A 15,244-nucleotide genomic window follows, 5' to 3' on the forward strand; every position below is an offset into this window, starting at 1 on the left:
CAGAGCATTAATTTCGTTTGTTTTTTAAATAAGAGACAATCTAGCGCTGAAATGTGTTTTTTAAATCAAGTGATCAAAATGCTCGTTGCCGCTGCGATCAGTGGCGCGGATACAGTGTTTTCTCGTGTGGCTCGCACACACGCCGCACTGTCTTCACTCGGACGCACGCTTCAATCCGTGGATCAAGGGCGGTCACAGTGCTAGATCACCAACAGGGGAGCTGTCCAATTATAGACTATATAAAATATTCAATATTCAATTATTTTTGTTGATCACAAAGTTTTAATTTTATTAAATGATATGTATTATTAATAATAATGTTATTTAAACATAATATCTCATTATTTCGACATAACGTGTGTGTGCAACAAGCAAGATGTGCATTTGTAAATCCGGTGACGCATGCATTGTTTTATTAATAAATGAGTGTTTTCTGACAGTGTCAGCTGCAAAGATGAAGTTGACGATTGCCATATTCGTAGTGAACGCGCCTATAGAGAGAAATGCACATGGATTACATAATCAGAGAGTAGCCTTTTTCTTTTCGTTTTGAATTATTTCGTTTCAAGCTTTGTGTATTTGATGTATTTCTCATGTCTGTGTGAGGCATACACTGAGTTTCGTTAAGTTAGGATGAGTTAACGTGCAATGCAAGTGACTGCGCGGGCGCCTCCATGATTAGATTGTCTGTTATATTTTCTTCTTATTTATTAAATCCAGGCAATTGGTTGATGAAAAATTGATTAAAATTAAGATACAATTTATACAAAATGAAATTCACGTAAAAGAAAGGTTTTCTACAAAACAAAACTTAATGAAGTGGTCAAAATCATGTCTGACCCACTCCATGTCTCTCGATATATTGTGCATCCTATCTTACTCGTGCTGTTCACTTTTCATAAATCAACATAAATGGAAAAAATAACATTATAATATTTTAACAAATATGAAACTAAATGCGCTTTTTTTAATGACTACAACTACAGTATAGTAGGCCTACAGACTCTATTTGTACAAATTGCTGCACATTCATTTAATTCTGAATTTTGCACACACAAGTTGAAAGGCATTTGTTCAAATCAAGTTCACGGATAATTGTGCGTGCATTTATTAATCATTATGTTACTAAAATCATAACAAAGTAGGCTATGCTATGTACAAAAAATCAGATGAGCCCAGAATATGAACGCAACTTTTAATTACACGTTAAACATTTTCCTCCCATAGAAAACCATTATAAGAACGCTTAATGTGGCTTAATGCAGATTAGAATGTCCCCTTATTATGTTGAAATAACGAGATATTATGTTGAAATGACGACTTAATATCTCGAAATAACAAGATAAGTTTTCTTTTTTTTTTCTTCAAAATGCAGTTCAGGGCTTCCATAGAATAAAGCCTGAAAATAATTGCTTCCAGAAATTATTTTTGGGGGTGCTATCGTGGTGCTTTGGTATTTCTTGGGGGTGCTGAAGCACCTGCTAGCCCCTCCCTAGCGCCGCCCATTCCGTGGATACTCTCTATTCGTTCTGGTGAAATCACAAAACATAATGCACACAAACGTGTCCCTGCTTGATATACAACCACTGATGAATATAATCGGTATAAAAAATGAAAAAAAAACTATATGAGAAAAAAAAAAAAACGACACGAGTGCGGATTAGAACCAAGCGGCAACATTCTGATCTGAAAAATGAAGCCTACCCGGAAGTGCGAAAAACTGCAATACATCGAAAATCCGCTAGGGCGAGGTCCCAAAAGGGAGCAAATGTCCATAGCCACCATTTTAAAATGTCTGTTTTCACAGCATAAATTCATGTTTTTACAGGTTGGTCCCATGGACTTTTATTGTATTTTTCGATAGGTTCCGAGTGCCTGACAACCATGAGGGCTGTGAATTTTTTTCTAACTCGTTAGTTTAGATCGTATTTAGATATAAAATGTACGACAATAAGGGCGTGGTTAACTTTGATTGACAGCTTGATTGACAGCTGACAAGGCAGCGCCACGGAGAATGACAACATAAGAAGCGCCATTTTTTAATACAGTTGACATATAATACTACTGTTTCTGTATCATGAAATGTAGTTTTAAGAGTTTTTCAGGCGAGAATGTAGTTGTTTAAAGCTCAAATCTGTGGTTTATTTATAAAGATTTATGAAAATTGTATCCAGTTGTGAGATCCAGCGATGACCGGGCGCTCGGCGCTCATGTACCCCGCCTGGAACAGCCTTTCCTCGGCTAGTCGTTCTGAGGTTTGCCGCTGACTCTGGCGTCTCTGTAGTGGTTAAACATGAGATATAATTCGTCTTGTGTATATCTAACGGGCGATTTTTGGTCTTGTAAATCTATAATTTGTTCCCTGGCCAATCGTTTTGGCTGAGGGCTAAGTGAAGTTTCATAACTTTATAAGCTATTTAACTTTACCGTTGTATGGTTAGACTAGAGCGCTGACTTTGTATGTTTGACTGAATTGTTTGCTTTATTTGTATAGCTTCTTGTACCTTTTACTTATACTTTTATAATAGCTAATATTGATAAAACTGAAATTTAACAAAAAGAGACTGGGTTGAGTTTTGTCATTTTAAATTTTAATACAACGAATATGATCTGTAATGTTGTTTACTGCAACATCTGTTGTTTAGTACAATTGCACATATTGCCTGGACCATATTAAAATGTTTAATATTTTTATATTATATTTAAAACGAAAAGAGGCAGGTTTGTGTTTTATATTTTGTTTTTTTATAAATAGGCAAACGTTATGTGCAGTGAATATAATCAATACGCGTTGCCTGAACCACATGTGTGTGGCTATAATGTTTAAGATTTCTTTAAATGAAAACGAAAAGAGTTAGTATGGTGTTTTATAACATATTTCGTTGCCTAAAATATACAGAGATAACCGGAGTAGCAGAGCGAGCTGAGTGACGCGCGCTGCGTCAGAAGGTGGGCGGGGTTAGGATTTCCCAAGATTTTCCAAGATGGCGCCGCCCATACCCCCCATAAACGGCTTCAAACCCGTTCTTCCGAAAGTCTATGGGTGACGTCACAGATGCTTTGTCCATATTTTTTACAGTCTATGATTAGAACCCAGAACCTCTGACACGGTTGGCGAAATTCTACCACCGGACCCTTAAGATACACGTTGGTCAAATAGGCAGATCTATGCATTTATTTACAACATATATTAGGCTACATCTCATAAAACTATGATAACCCCATGTAGCCTACTATTTAAATCGATTGCTGGACATCGTAATGTTATTGTACATATGATTTATCATTGTATTAGCAACCCCCACCCCACCTGTCCCACTCCACCTGTCCCACACACTTTTTAAAACAAAGTTACGCCATGCTAGACAGTCTCACTTCCTGCTTAGCTACTGTTCGGACGCTCTTGCTTACTGCTCCGCGCTTTGCTCTATCGCTTTTACATTTTATCTCCTATATTTTTATATTTTATTTCCTTTTATCACCTAATTTTAACTTCAGCAAATCAGCACAGTGCTCATACGACAAAGTTTGGATTACTACAAAAACGCAGAATTCTTTTACCCGACCAGATTACATTCCGGGAAAGGAAAACACAACTGCCTACACGGATAAGAGAAAATGCCTCTTCTGGTTCAAGAATATACTTGCTGCACTAACTGCCACAGACTTTTACAAAGGATTGCAGTTCTTAAAAAAAAAATTACTTATGGGTCCACCAAACCAGACGGAGCACACAACAGAGCCTTGTCATGGACACCCTCAGCATACAGCCGGTGAGTCCCATGAAACTAGTGCTCCACGACAAGCCATACTTGAGTGTGGAGAAACAAGCTGATCGACTTACAAATCGATGGCACAAACAGGGAGCGAGACTCAAAGGCACTCGAGACATCAGATTGTCACGAGCATCACATATTGCCGCAGTAGCATCCTCTACCCCAGATACAGCTCTGACAAGGATTGCAAACACTGGTCTCCTACCACCGCCTATACATCTTGAGAACAGATTTGAAGTACTAATGAATGTAAATGAGGAATCCCCAAATGTGATGAATGTGATCGAACACAGACTGAATGAGCCAGTAGCTAACACTGATGCTAACTGGCGCTCAAGGTCGAGCAGACAGCGGCACTCAGCTCAGAGTGCAGCCGAGCCCAGGACTCTTATAGTAGGGGACTCGATAATCAGAAACATTAGTAGCAGGGATACAACTATGTGCTGCCTTCCACAAGCAACAACTTCTAATATAAACAGGGAACTTCAGAACATTCTGATGAAACATACGACTGCAAATCGACTCATCATACATGTGGGGAAGAATGATATTCATAAAGAGCAGTCAGAACTCCTTAAGAAGGATTTCAATGAACTTTTTGAAACACTTAAAAGACTGAAAGTTCAGACATTCATCAGTGGAACACTCCCAGCAAGAAGAACAAACAGGTTTTCACGGTTGCTTGAGCTAAATACATGGCTGCAAAAAACCTGCAATATAAAGTGGAGTGAAGTGGACTTCATTGACAATTTCAATCTTTTCTGGAGTCAGAGACAACTGTTTCATCGGGATGGCCATCACCCAAACAAACTTGGTTCAAGAGTGTTAAAGGACAATATCTACTTCTCCCTCAATCATCCTTCTGCAGTGTGTGCCAATCCACTCAATCTGAACAGCACACACACCTGGACATAGTATGAATGACCACGGGACTTCACTTCAGCAGTAAATTGGACATGCGGTTGACAAATCACACAAGGACAATGCTAACACCACTCCGCCACAACAACCTCTGCTCATGGACACAATCTCAGCTGAGCCCTGCCCACAGAGCTCACCACAGACAGACATATTAGAACTGCTCCAAGATTCAGCACCTAAGGACGACTTCCTGGAAAACAGCTAGGACAGCATATCACAGCCTCCGATAACACCAGAGCAACAGCCCCTTTCACCAGACACTTTTTCCCTCTCTCCAGCATCGCCACTTCTGTGCTTCTCATAGAAAATGGAAGAACTGGTGTATGCTGGAACCAAACTATCCCAGTCTGCAAGCCCCTAGATACCAACCAAAAAACGGCAGGCACCGCTACCACCAAAGCCTGTGGGCCCAGCTCGCCCTCCCCCTCCTCCTGTGAGAGCTCTTCGGCCTCTGCCACAATGCCAGGGCCCACACCCTCCTCCATCTGCTCGAGGTGAACCAAAAACAACTGATACCAGCTCTCAGTGATATGTGTTGGGTCCCTGCTATGATAACAGTAACTTTCTCAAATGTTTACAGAACAAGTGGGAACCCAGTGTGCCTGTATCTTTCTCTATTGCTGTTCTATTACAAGATAGAAAGTCTAAGGCTTCCAATAGCCGTACAGCAAACCCAACTAATCTGGTGCCTATTACATGTCAAACTAAGATTGATGTGGGGACAAAAAGTAAGACTGTTAAGTTAGCATTTTTAAACATTCGCTCATTTAAAAATAAATCACTTCTAGTCAACGACTTAATAACCACAAACAACCTGGACTTTATGTTTCTAAATGAAACCTGGCTAGAAGACAGCTGCAGTGCAACAGTCCTCAATGAAACATCCCCTCCTAACTTTTATTTTATGAGTGTCTGCAGAGCTGTTAAGAGAGGTGGGAGTCTAACTGTTTTTAAAAAAAAAATATCTATCAATTTAAGCAAATATCATTTGGGAATTACCCTTCTTTTGAATATCTGGGTATTGTGTTAAAAGGTGCTCCACGCATTTTACTTATCATTATTTACAGGCCTCCAAAATACTCTCCAGCCCAGGCACGTGCACACATAGACATCAAAGGGGGCTTGAGCACCTGCCCTTTTTATTCCTGGAGAGAAAATGCCCTTTTTTCTGGGGTGCTTTTTTATTTATTTTTGAAAAATAATATATATTTCTGTTTGCGCACAGCTTCCCTGTCAAACAAATATATTTTTTGAAGAATAGTATATCTAAATATCAGGTCAGGAGTTCTGAAGCGCTCCCTCTCCCTCTCCCCCGATTGTTAAACCCGATTGTATTGCTTCCGCTAAAGAAAATAGTACGCTCCGTCTCTACGGTTAGAATCCTGTGAGTCCATAGCAACGCTCTGTTTTTCATGGCAACGGTCTGTTATACTCCGCACAGCGGTCTGTTATCAAGAAATAACAGACCGCATTCTACATTGGAATTCAACCAAGCCATGTAATAAAATAAGCTAATAAAATAAGCATATATCACCACCAGGTGATATGCTTTAGTTATTTTGTTTATCCTATTTACCTGCATTGCCCTGTTAATTAGATGCAAATGTGCGCATTTTAACTAGTTGACGCCTAATTTGCATACAGAACGTCCCCAGTTAATGACTTACATCAAGAGTCTTTCCCCCTGAAATTTAGACATCTAAATTGGTGAATTTAGAAGAAATCTACAGATGCAAACAGATGGAGGATACACTCTAAAAAATGTAGTAAATCTGAGTAACTGCATCTGGTACATTAATAAATAAAACTGAGTAGAAATAAGTAAACATTAAACATTCAAAATAACAATATTTATAAATTAACTTTTTATTTATGAGTAATTTAACTTTTTTTATTTCCTCTAAACCTTTATAAAATAGTATTCCATACAACCACAAATACATACTTGACATGGGCTTTTATTGAATTTTTACTCAATTATTTTGGGAAGTTTAATGTTAAAGTGTTATGTATTCCAAAATAATTAAAACGATGTAGTGCCTTGTGCAAAAATAAACAAATTATTAGTAAAACACGCCCCTCTGCTTGATGCAATTATTTAGGTTATTCTAAATATGAAGAGTTCAGATGAAAAAGCCTCTAAGTGCCATCTGAAATTTCCTTATAATGATCATTTTTATCAAGCTTGTATGTTTATGTTCACTTATTTCACATTACTGGCAATGAAAATTACCTATTAATTGTCATTTAAGTTAAATTACTGAACTTGAAAAAAAATGCTCATTTTAGAAGAAAATTTCAGATGGCACTTATGGCGCGTTTCCACCGAGCGGTACGGTACGGGTCGGTACCCTTTTATTTGCGTTTCCACTGCCAAAAGTTGAGAATGGTACCAAAAAGCCGAACCGTACCGTACCACTTTTTGGGTACCCTTCCGTTGGGGTACCTAGCACAGTGGTACGGTACTAAAAGGTGGAGCTAGACTCACTGCAGGACGTTGATTGGTTGACAGAGAATCGTCACTTGCGCGTGCTACGAGGGGAATGACAACATAAGAAGCGCCATTTTTTTATATACAGTTTAATATAATATACTGTTACTGTGTCACGAAATGTAATTTTAAGAGTTTTTCAGGCGAGAATGTAGTTGTTTAAAGCTCTAATCTGTGGTTTATTTATAAAGATGATTTGTTTTTCCCCGGTTGTGAGATCCATGCGATCAGCGGGCGCTCGGCGCTCATGTTTCCCGGCTGGATGAGCCTTTCCTCGGCTAAGTTAGTTCTTCTGACGTTCGCCGATGACTCCGACGGTAGTGGTTAAACATGAGATATAATTCGTCTTGTGCAGACCTAACGGGCGATCTTTGGTCTCGTGAATATATAATTCGTTCCCTGTCAATCGTTTTGACTGAGGGCTAAGTTTAGTTTCATATTATAGGCTATTTGTATTTAACTTTACTGTTGTAATGTTAGACTAGCGCAGCATTTGGACATTTGACTGAATTGTTTGCTTTATTTCTTATTGTATAGCTTCTTGTACCTTTTACTTAAACTTTTATATTGGCTATTATTGATAAAACTGAAATTTTACAAAAAGAAATATGGTTTCTTGTCATTTTCTTTTTACAAGATTATCACTGATGTTTATTGCAACATTTGTACAAATGCATATATTGCCTGTAATGTGTAATTTTTTTTATTATTTAAACGAAAAGAGGTAACGTTAGGGTTGTGTTTTAAATCGTTTTGTTATAAATAGAATAACGTATAACGTGCAGTGAATAATCAATATGCGTTGCGCATGAACCACATTTGTGTCCCTATAATGTTTAATTTATTTAAATGAAAACGAAAAGAGGCAGAGTAGTGTTTTATAACATATTTCGTTTTATTGTTGCTTAAATTTGTACATACAGAGTAACAGAGATAACCGGAGTAGCAGAGCGAGCTGAGTGACGCTTTTAAGAACGCGCTGTACCATGTGCATGTAGGAGTGAGTCGCACATGGCAAGTACAAACTTTGCGTACTTAATATTGAGAAAAGCCTAATGTCGGCGCTTGTCTTCTTGTGACAAACATGTCGAGGAGCAAGAACAAGATCTGCTGTATGTCATCCATTGTAGTTTACTATGTTCTTCTTCGCGCGAAAATTACGTCGATCGAAACACCACGCCTATCAAGTAAGGGTACTGTTGGCAGTGGAAACGCTAGCCAGATCATGGTTAACAGACCCGAACCGTACCGTACTGTACCGTACCGTACTGTACTGCTCAGTGGAAACGAGCCATTAGAGGCTTTTGCATCTGAACTCTTCATATATACTTGAAACTTGTAGCATAGAAAATGTTTTCAAAACATGCACATTGTGGAATGGTTTGCTTTGCTGCTCTATAAACCTAGTGAATACTAAGGAGACCATGGTTTCTGTGTGAACGGATTATTTTGTAGACATCTTTTGAAAATGAAACAATTGCGTGAGTTTGAGGAAGATAAAATTAATTAACTTTTTAAATTATTTTTTTTAAAAGGAAGTCAGAGTTGCGTTAATATATATACTTTTTTGTTTAAAAAAAGAACAAAAAAACGTAATTATGAGAAGTGCCCTTTATTTCACTTGAGCCCCTGCCCCTCAAAATGTCTGTGCACGTCCCTGAGCATAGTCTCTCAAAATAGATGGCTTTAGTCTGGACATCAATGCTTTGGCTAATACTAGGTAAGCATAGTTTACTTCTCCATGGCTATCTTGTTCAACAATTATGATTTGTGAGAGATAATATTTTGTGTACTATTCACACCCTACCATCTTGTTGTCTTATTATGTTTATTTACTTATGTATTCTTTTTTACTTCAGAGCTTGCAGGTAGAGACCACAAGTGCAGAGTCATTACTCAATAAGCCACAGACACAGAGTTGTGGAAGAGGAAAGGGTAGAGGCAGGGGACGAGGCAGAGGTCATGGCAGTGGACAGAGCAGAGGTCGTGGCAGTGGACAGAGCAGAGGTCATGGCAGTGGACAGAGCAGAGGACATGGCAGGGGCTTGATGATCGACCTGACACAAGAGGATATTGACAGAGTTGTACAGCTTCAAATCTAGCGAACCACACTTGAACGGGTATTTAAAACAGTTGCCAATCTTATGTTATTAGTATTAAAATTAAAATGAACAATGTATGGCTTCCAACTAACAGCAACATTTATCTTTTTCTTTTCAGGCCAGAATTCTACAGTTAAATTTGGAACAGTCACACGAGTTGCTGTGTGACTGTTCAGTACCTAAATAGGGAACCGAGCATGATGTTCGACTTAGACCGCATCATCTCAGGAACACCTTCAGCTGACAGACCCACTTCGCCTACCCAAGAGCAACTCACTTGGTGTCTTTGCACCCACTGCCGGGATATGCCAACAGATGCAGAACGAAAATGCTGTGGGTAGACCCCAGACAACTGCACATCCTTGCTGCCACACATGGATCTGTTTGTCCTGCAGGAAGGTGTCCTGCGCTTGGCCAGACGTATATGGAACGATGTTCGGGCTGAGGAAGATGCTGCTGAACATGGGGAAGCCAATAAACAATTTAGATATGCAGCCTACAGACAGTATGTAGTTGGGCAACACGGCGCTTTGGGAGAAGGACGAAGGGTGGTCATTCCCAGCTGTTGTGTCTGGAGGGTTCGGGACAAATACCTCTCAACTCTCTGTCTCTCGTTCACGAGCTTTGAGTATGCGCGCGAAGGGGTGACGCGCTAGGGGGAGGGGGGGTATAGTACGACCGTTTGATTGACGTACTTACTGTCCAATGATTCTAGGTGGTCTTGGAAATGATTAGCTGGAGTTTTTCGTGTCCTGCCCGTTCCACAGATGATTAAATTAATAAATTTTAATTTCAGTGCTTATAACTCAGTGGCTGTAAGTGGGTTAGGAATAGGATTTCAAGTGATTTTGAAAAAATGGTCAAAAAAGAGAATTACATACCTCACCTTTAAATAAAATGTAATCACTTGTTTCTAAAATAAAATCTTAATTTTTTCTTGAGTTTTTGCCTCAGATATTCGATATGTGTTATCGATAATAATACATTGGTATTTGTACTCTGATACTGATGTAATCAGACTCCCCTTAGAAGTAAAAAATAAAAAGATTGAAATTTCACTGGAAATTTTTGAGTTTGAAAATAACATACATTTAGGTTTTTTTAGCATTTAAGACCAGCTTCAAGGCCCAAAACCTATTTTGGATTATATCGAAATTGTAAAAAAGCCACAGATTGCTGCTAAGAGGAAGCTGAACAATATATAATAGTATTTCTAACTACTGCCACAACACAGTGGTCACTGATATAATTTGTGAAAACAAAAATGGAAGAGTATTTATATGGGACATTTGTAATGACAAGATCTATTAAAGTAGATTTTTCCAGAGATTTCGAGTCAGGCCTAGTGGGTGAGTCTACCAATTGAAAAAGATTTAGGCCCCTATTTTAACGATCTGAAACGCAAGTATCAAGCGCGAAACGCAAGTAACTTTGTGGGCGGGTCTGGGGCGCTGTTGCTATTATACCGACGGGATAAATGACTCTTGCGCCCGACCAATCAGAGCGTCATCTCACATTCTCTTTAAGAGCAGGCGTGCTTGTTCCATGGCAGATTGCTATTATAACGGCGGATTTGCCAGGCGCGCGCCAGGAGCGGTTCACAGCCGAGGAGACCAATGTTCTCGTCAGGGCCGTAAAAGACAGAGAAGTGACATTGGGTTACAGAGAAGTTACCATTTTTGCATCTTTCACACTGGGCTCGTTTGCTGTGGTCCGAGCCCGAGTAAACTGCCCGTGTGAAAGCACCCTTGAAGGAATAGTTCACCCAAAAATGAATCAAGTCATCCTAGGTTTATGACATTCTTCTTATAGACGAATACAATCAGAATTATAATGGCAATGAATGGATGTTTATGTTTTGAAGTCCATAAAAGTGCATCTATCATCTATATAATAAAAGTGATCCACACTGCTCCGGGGGATAAATAAAGGCCTTCTGAAGCAAAGTGATGAGTTTGTGTTAGAAAAATATTAATAATTAACATGTTAATAAGTAAAATTCTAGCTTCAGGCCAAGCGGCCATACGCAGTATGCGCAACTTATAACGTCAGAAGTAGCGTAGTACGTCATGGCGTAGCAAAAATATCAGCAGTACGTCGCATTACTCGCATAAGATGCGCTTTACATTTAAGTGGAATCCGTATGTTCGTTTAGCCGGAAGCTAGTTATTTTACTTTATAAAGTCTTAAATATAGATATTTTTCTTACACAAACGCATCGCTGTGCTTCAGAAGGCCTTTATTAACCCCCAGAGATGCATGGAGCACTTTTATCATGGATAGATGCACTTTTATGGACTTCAAAACAGAAACAGCCATTCACTGCCATTATAAAGCTTGGAAGAGCCAGGACATTTTTTAATATAATTCAGATTGTGTTCGTCTGAAAGAAGAATGTCATATACACCTAGGATGACTTGAGGGTGAGTAAATCATGGGCTAATTTTCATTTTTGGGTGAACTATCCCTTTAACTGAAAACAACCTGACAAAATGTCTTGAGGTCTGGTAACCGTAGTATAACCGTGGACATCCAAGGTGAAACATTACCAGCTCAGCTGTGCATTACTTTCTAAAAATTAATAGGCTGGTCATCAATTATTCCTTACTTATACAGATAAGTATCACCAGATGCCCCACATCTTTTATTATCTGTCTTGGATGAAATCTGAGAGCTTTCTGTCCCTCCATTAACAGCTATGCAGTAACCACTTTACTACTTCAAAAAAGCTCATAAAGAGATCGTAAAAATTATCCAAGTGAATCCAGCGGTTCAGTCAAACATTTTCTGAAGAGACACGGTCGCTTTATTTGATGAAAAGATTGAAATTAGGCTCTCAGATTTCATCAAAAAGATCTTCATTTGTGCTTTAAAAATGAACGAAAGTCTTACAGGTTTGGAACTACAATGAGGTTGAGTAATTAATAACCGAATTTTTATTTTTGGCTGAACTATACCTTTAAGTCTTTCTAGGTAACCAAGCTTTTCACCAAATTAACAAAATCTAGATGATATAGTGCTTTTATGAAAAACTCCATATTTTATCTCAATTTACTTTAATGTATATTACATGAAAACAAATGTTGCTCACATAAAACATTTTTTCATATGTGCGTGAAGGCTTGATAAATGTTTAAAAGTCTTCTCACACTGAGTACAGTAGTACGGATTTTCTCCAGTATGAACTCGCTCGTGAACTTTCAGTGTTCCAGACAAAGTGAAACTCTTGTCACAATATGAGCACTTGTAAGGTTTTTCTCCAGTATGAATTCTTTGGTGCCGTTTCAGACATTCAGCTCTAGTAAAGCTCTTCCCACAGTCACAACACACATGATCTCTCACTTCATCATGTGTTTTCTGGTGCTGTTTAAAACCGATTAGTCGTGAAAAACTCTTTCCACAGAGAGAACACACATGAGGCCTCTCATCTGAATGAACTATCAGGTGACTTTTCAGATGTTTTGATAAAATGAACTTTGCTCCACACTGATCACAGTTAAATGGCTTTTCCCCAGAATGAACATGCAGATGATCTTTTAAATTTGTTGCATCTTTAAAAGTCTTCTCACACTGAGTACAGTGGTACGGCTTTTCTCCAGTATGAACTCGCTCATGTACTTTCAGGTGTACAGACCGAGCAAAGCTCTTGTCACAATATGAGCACTTGTAAGGTTTTTCTCCAGTATGAATTCTTTGGTGCAGTTTCAGATAGTCAACTCTAGTAAAGCTCTTCCCACAGTCACAACACACATGATCTCTCACTTCATTATGTGTTTTCTGGTGCTGTTTAAAATTGTTCAGCCGTGAAAAACTCTTTCCACAGAGAGAACACACATAAGGCTTCTCATCTGAATGAACTATCAGGTGTCGTTTTAGACTTGATGATGAAATAAAATCTTTCCCACACTGATCACAGTTGAATGGTTTTTCTCCAGAGTGACGGAGCAGATGAATACTGAGACTTGATGCTTGAGAAAAACTCTTTCCACACTGAGTGCATGTATACGGTTTCTCTCCAGTGTGAATTCTCCTGTGTTTTTCAAGGTCTCCTTTATTCTGGAAACTCTTTCCACACTGAGAGCAGGAGTGCATCTTTTTGGCTTTTGTTCCTTGAGTTTGTAAGTCACAGTGTTTCTTTACGTCATTTAGTTTCTGTCTTTGCTCCGTCACTTCCATCTGGTCTAAAATAAATATATTAATCAGTTAGAATCAGTTCAATGAGGTTAAATGTGAGAATTAAAAACACTTAGCAAGTAGAAAACAAGACACCTGTCTGTATAAAGTCTCTTTAATGTGCAAAGTTCGGTTCTGTCATTCACTTGTTAATGCGATTAAACTGGGTTATGATCATTTAGATGCATTTCTCTATCATTTGTCATTCATATTTCAGAGCTACTAAAGCAGTCAACAATGAAGAATCAAGAATGGACACCAACCTATTTGTTCCTCAGTATCTTCATGTTTTATTCTGGATGGTTCTGGATCACTCATGTCTTCAATCTCCTCTTTAATAAACTCCATCTTTAACAGTCACACAGATTTCAGCTGCTACTCCTGGAGTTTGTCCTTCTCTTGTAGGATGATGGGAATATTCCAGTATTTATTGGTGAATTGTTGTGTGAGGGGCTTCACTGCAGGTGTGAACTGTGATCACTGTGTGATACTGACGCCCACAGGACAAGATCTGGAAAAATCAAAGATAAGTTAATGAACTTATACTGGATTACTTTAACAGTAAACACATATGGTGTCTTTGATTTGGTTAAAATAGAGCATTTTGATGGTTATATTAGTAGCATATAAAACAACAGTAGGTTGATTATTTTAATGTAACCTAGAATATAATAAGGATGAAACAGGTTCTATTATTCAATTAATATCTAAACTAATCAGAAATATAACATAAGACGACGGAAATCAACCATCAATTAAGGGACTGAGAATGATGCACAAAAGGAAATAATCTAACACTTGACCATCAAAATGTGGATAACAAGTACTATACAATATTATGATCATTTAAATGTATTACATATTGCTCATAAATTAATTTAATTTATCATATATTGTAATTAACAGTTGAACTAAAGCTTTCTTATTTGGTGAATTGTCGAGGGACACCATATCTGGTATGATAAGCTTAGTTTATACTGAAATACTGTAATAACGGCTCTATATGAATGTTGTTCCTTTTTATGTGACTCCAGATTTTATGAGGATGAAACAAGTCACAGGTTAAATTATTCGAATCATATATGAATTAAACAGGAATTTAACAAAGATAACAGAAATAATACACATATGTACAGAGTACAGACAGACTGAATAGTGGCTGATCAAAACTAATAATTTAATTATCTGTACGTTACACTAAGAACAATGTACATTTAGGCAACACAAATTTAAATTCTAACATGATAAATATAACATCTCTGACCTGCAGTCTGGAAATATACGACATCCAGAGACAATATTCCACATTTGTTCTTCATTCACGATCGTTAACAGCGTCACTTTCAGCTTCAACTGGTTACAGTTTCACGCTCGTCTTTTGTTTCTCGCGCTTCTCTCTTTTCACGTGTTCGACTGTTACATTAATTTTAGCGTCAAAAGAGACAACAAAAAGAAGAAGAGAGAAAACAAAAAGGCTCTCGCGCTTCTCTCTTCTGCGCATGCTCAGTGCGCACGGTGTCATATTTGTTAAAGGGGACGCATTCAGTAAATCACATCTCCGCTCTGTTATGGACCTAATCCTCTATAATAATTAATTACGCTCAATAATAATAAATATAATCAACAATATATTCACCTTCACTCAATTACAGTTACGGTATTGTTTTTCTACATGTCTCTCTTATTATGCAGTTGCAGCCTAATTATATGATCTTCTTTTGAATACATGCAGATATACAGCAGTGGCAAGGCCAGAAACTTTAAAGTGAGTGGATCTTGGT

At 38.2% G+C, this 15,244-nt stretch overlaps 1 protein-coding gene across 1 annotated transcript in view; it reads right to left on the bottom strand.

The window, feature by feature from the left end:
* Positions 1–14,944, bottom strand: part of LOC311090837 (uncharacterized protein) — an 81,918-nt gene extending 66,974 nt beyond the window's left edge. Inside the window, exons 1-3 of the mRNA XM_084126397.1 lie at positions 14,728–14,944; positions 13,727–13,974; positions 12,262–13,471 (exon numbers count right to left, since the gene is read on the bottom strand). Of these exons, the coding sequence (XP_083982523.1) occupies positions 12,378–13,471; positions 13,727–13,811 (1,179 nt within the window). The 5' untranslated portion in view covers positions 13,812–13,974; positions 14,728–14,944 and the 3' untranslated portion in view covers positions 12,262–12,377. Of the gene's footprint in view, positions 13,472–13,726; positions 13,975–14,727 lie in introns of the transcript that reaches the window.
* Positions 14,945–15,244: the final 300 nt, after the last annotated feature.

The sequence above is a fragment of the Abramis brama genome (genome assembly GCF_963993115.1).
Source record: "Abramis brama genome assembly, chromosome: 10".
Taxonomy (NCBI): Eukaryota; Metazoa; Chordata; class Actinopteri; order Cypriniformes; family Leuciscidae; genus Abramis; species Abramis brama.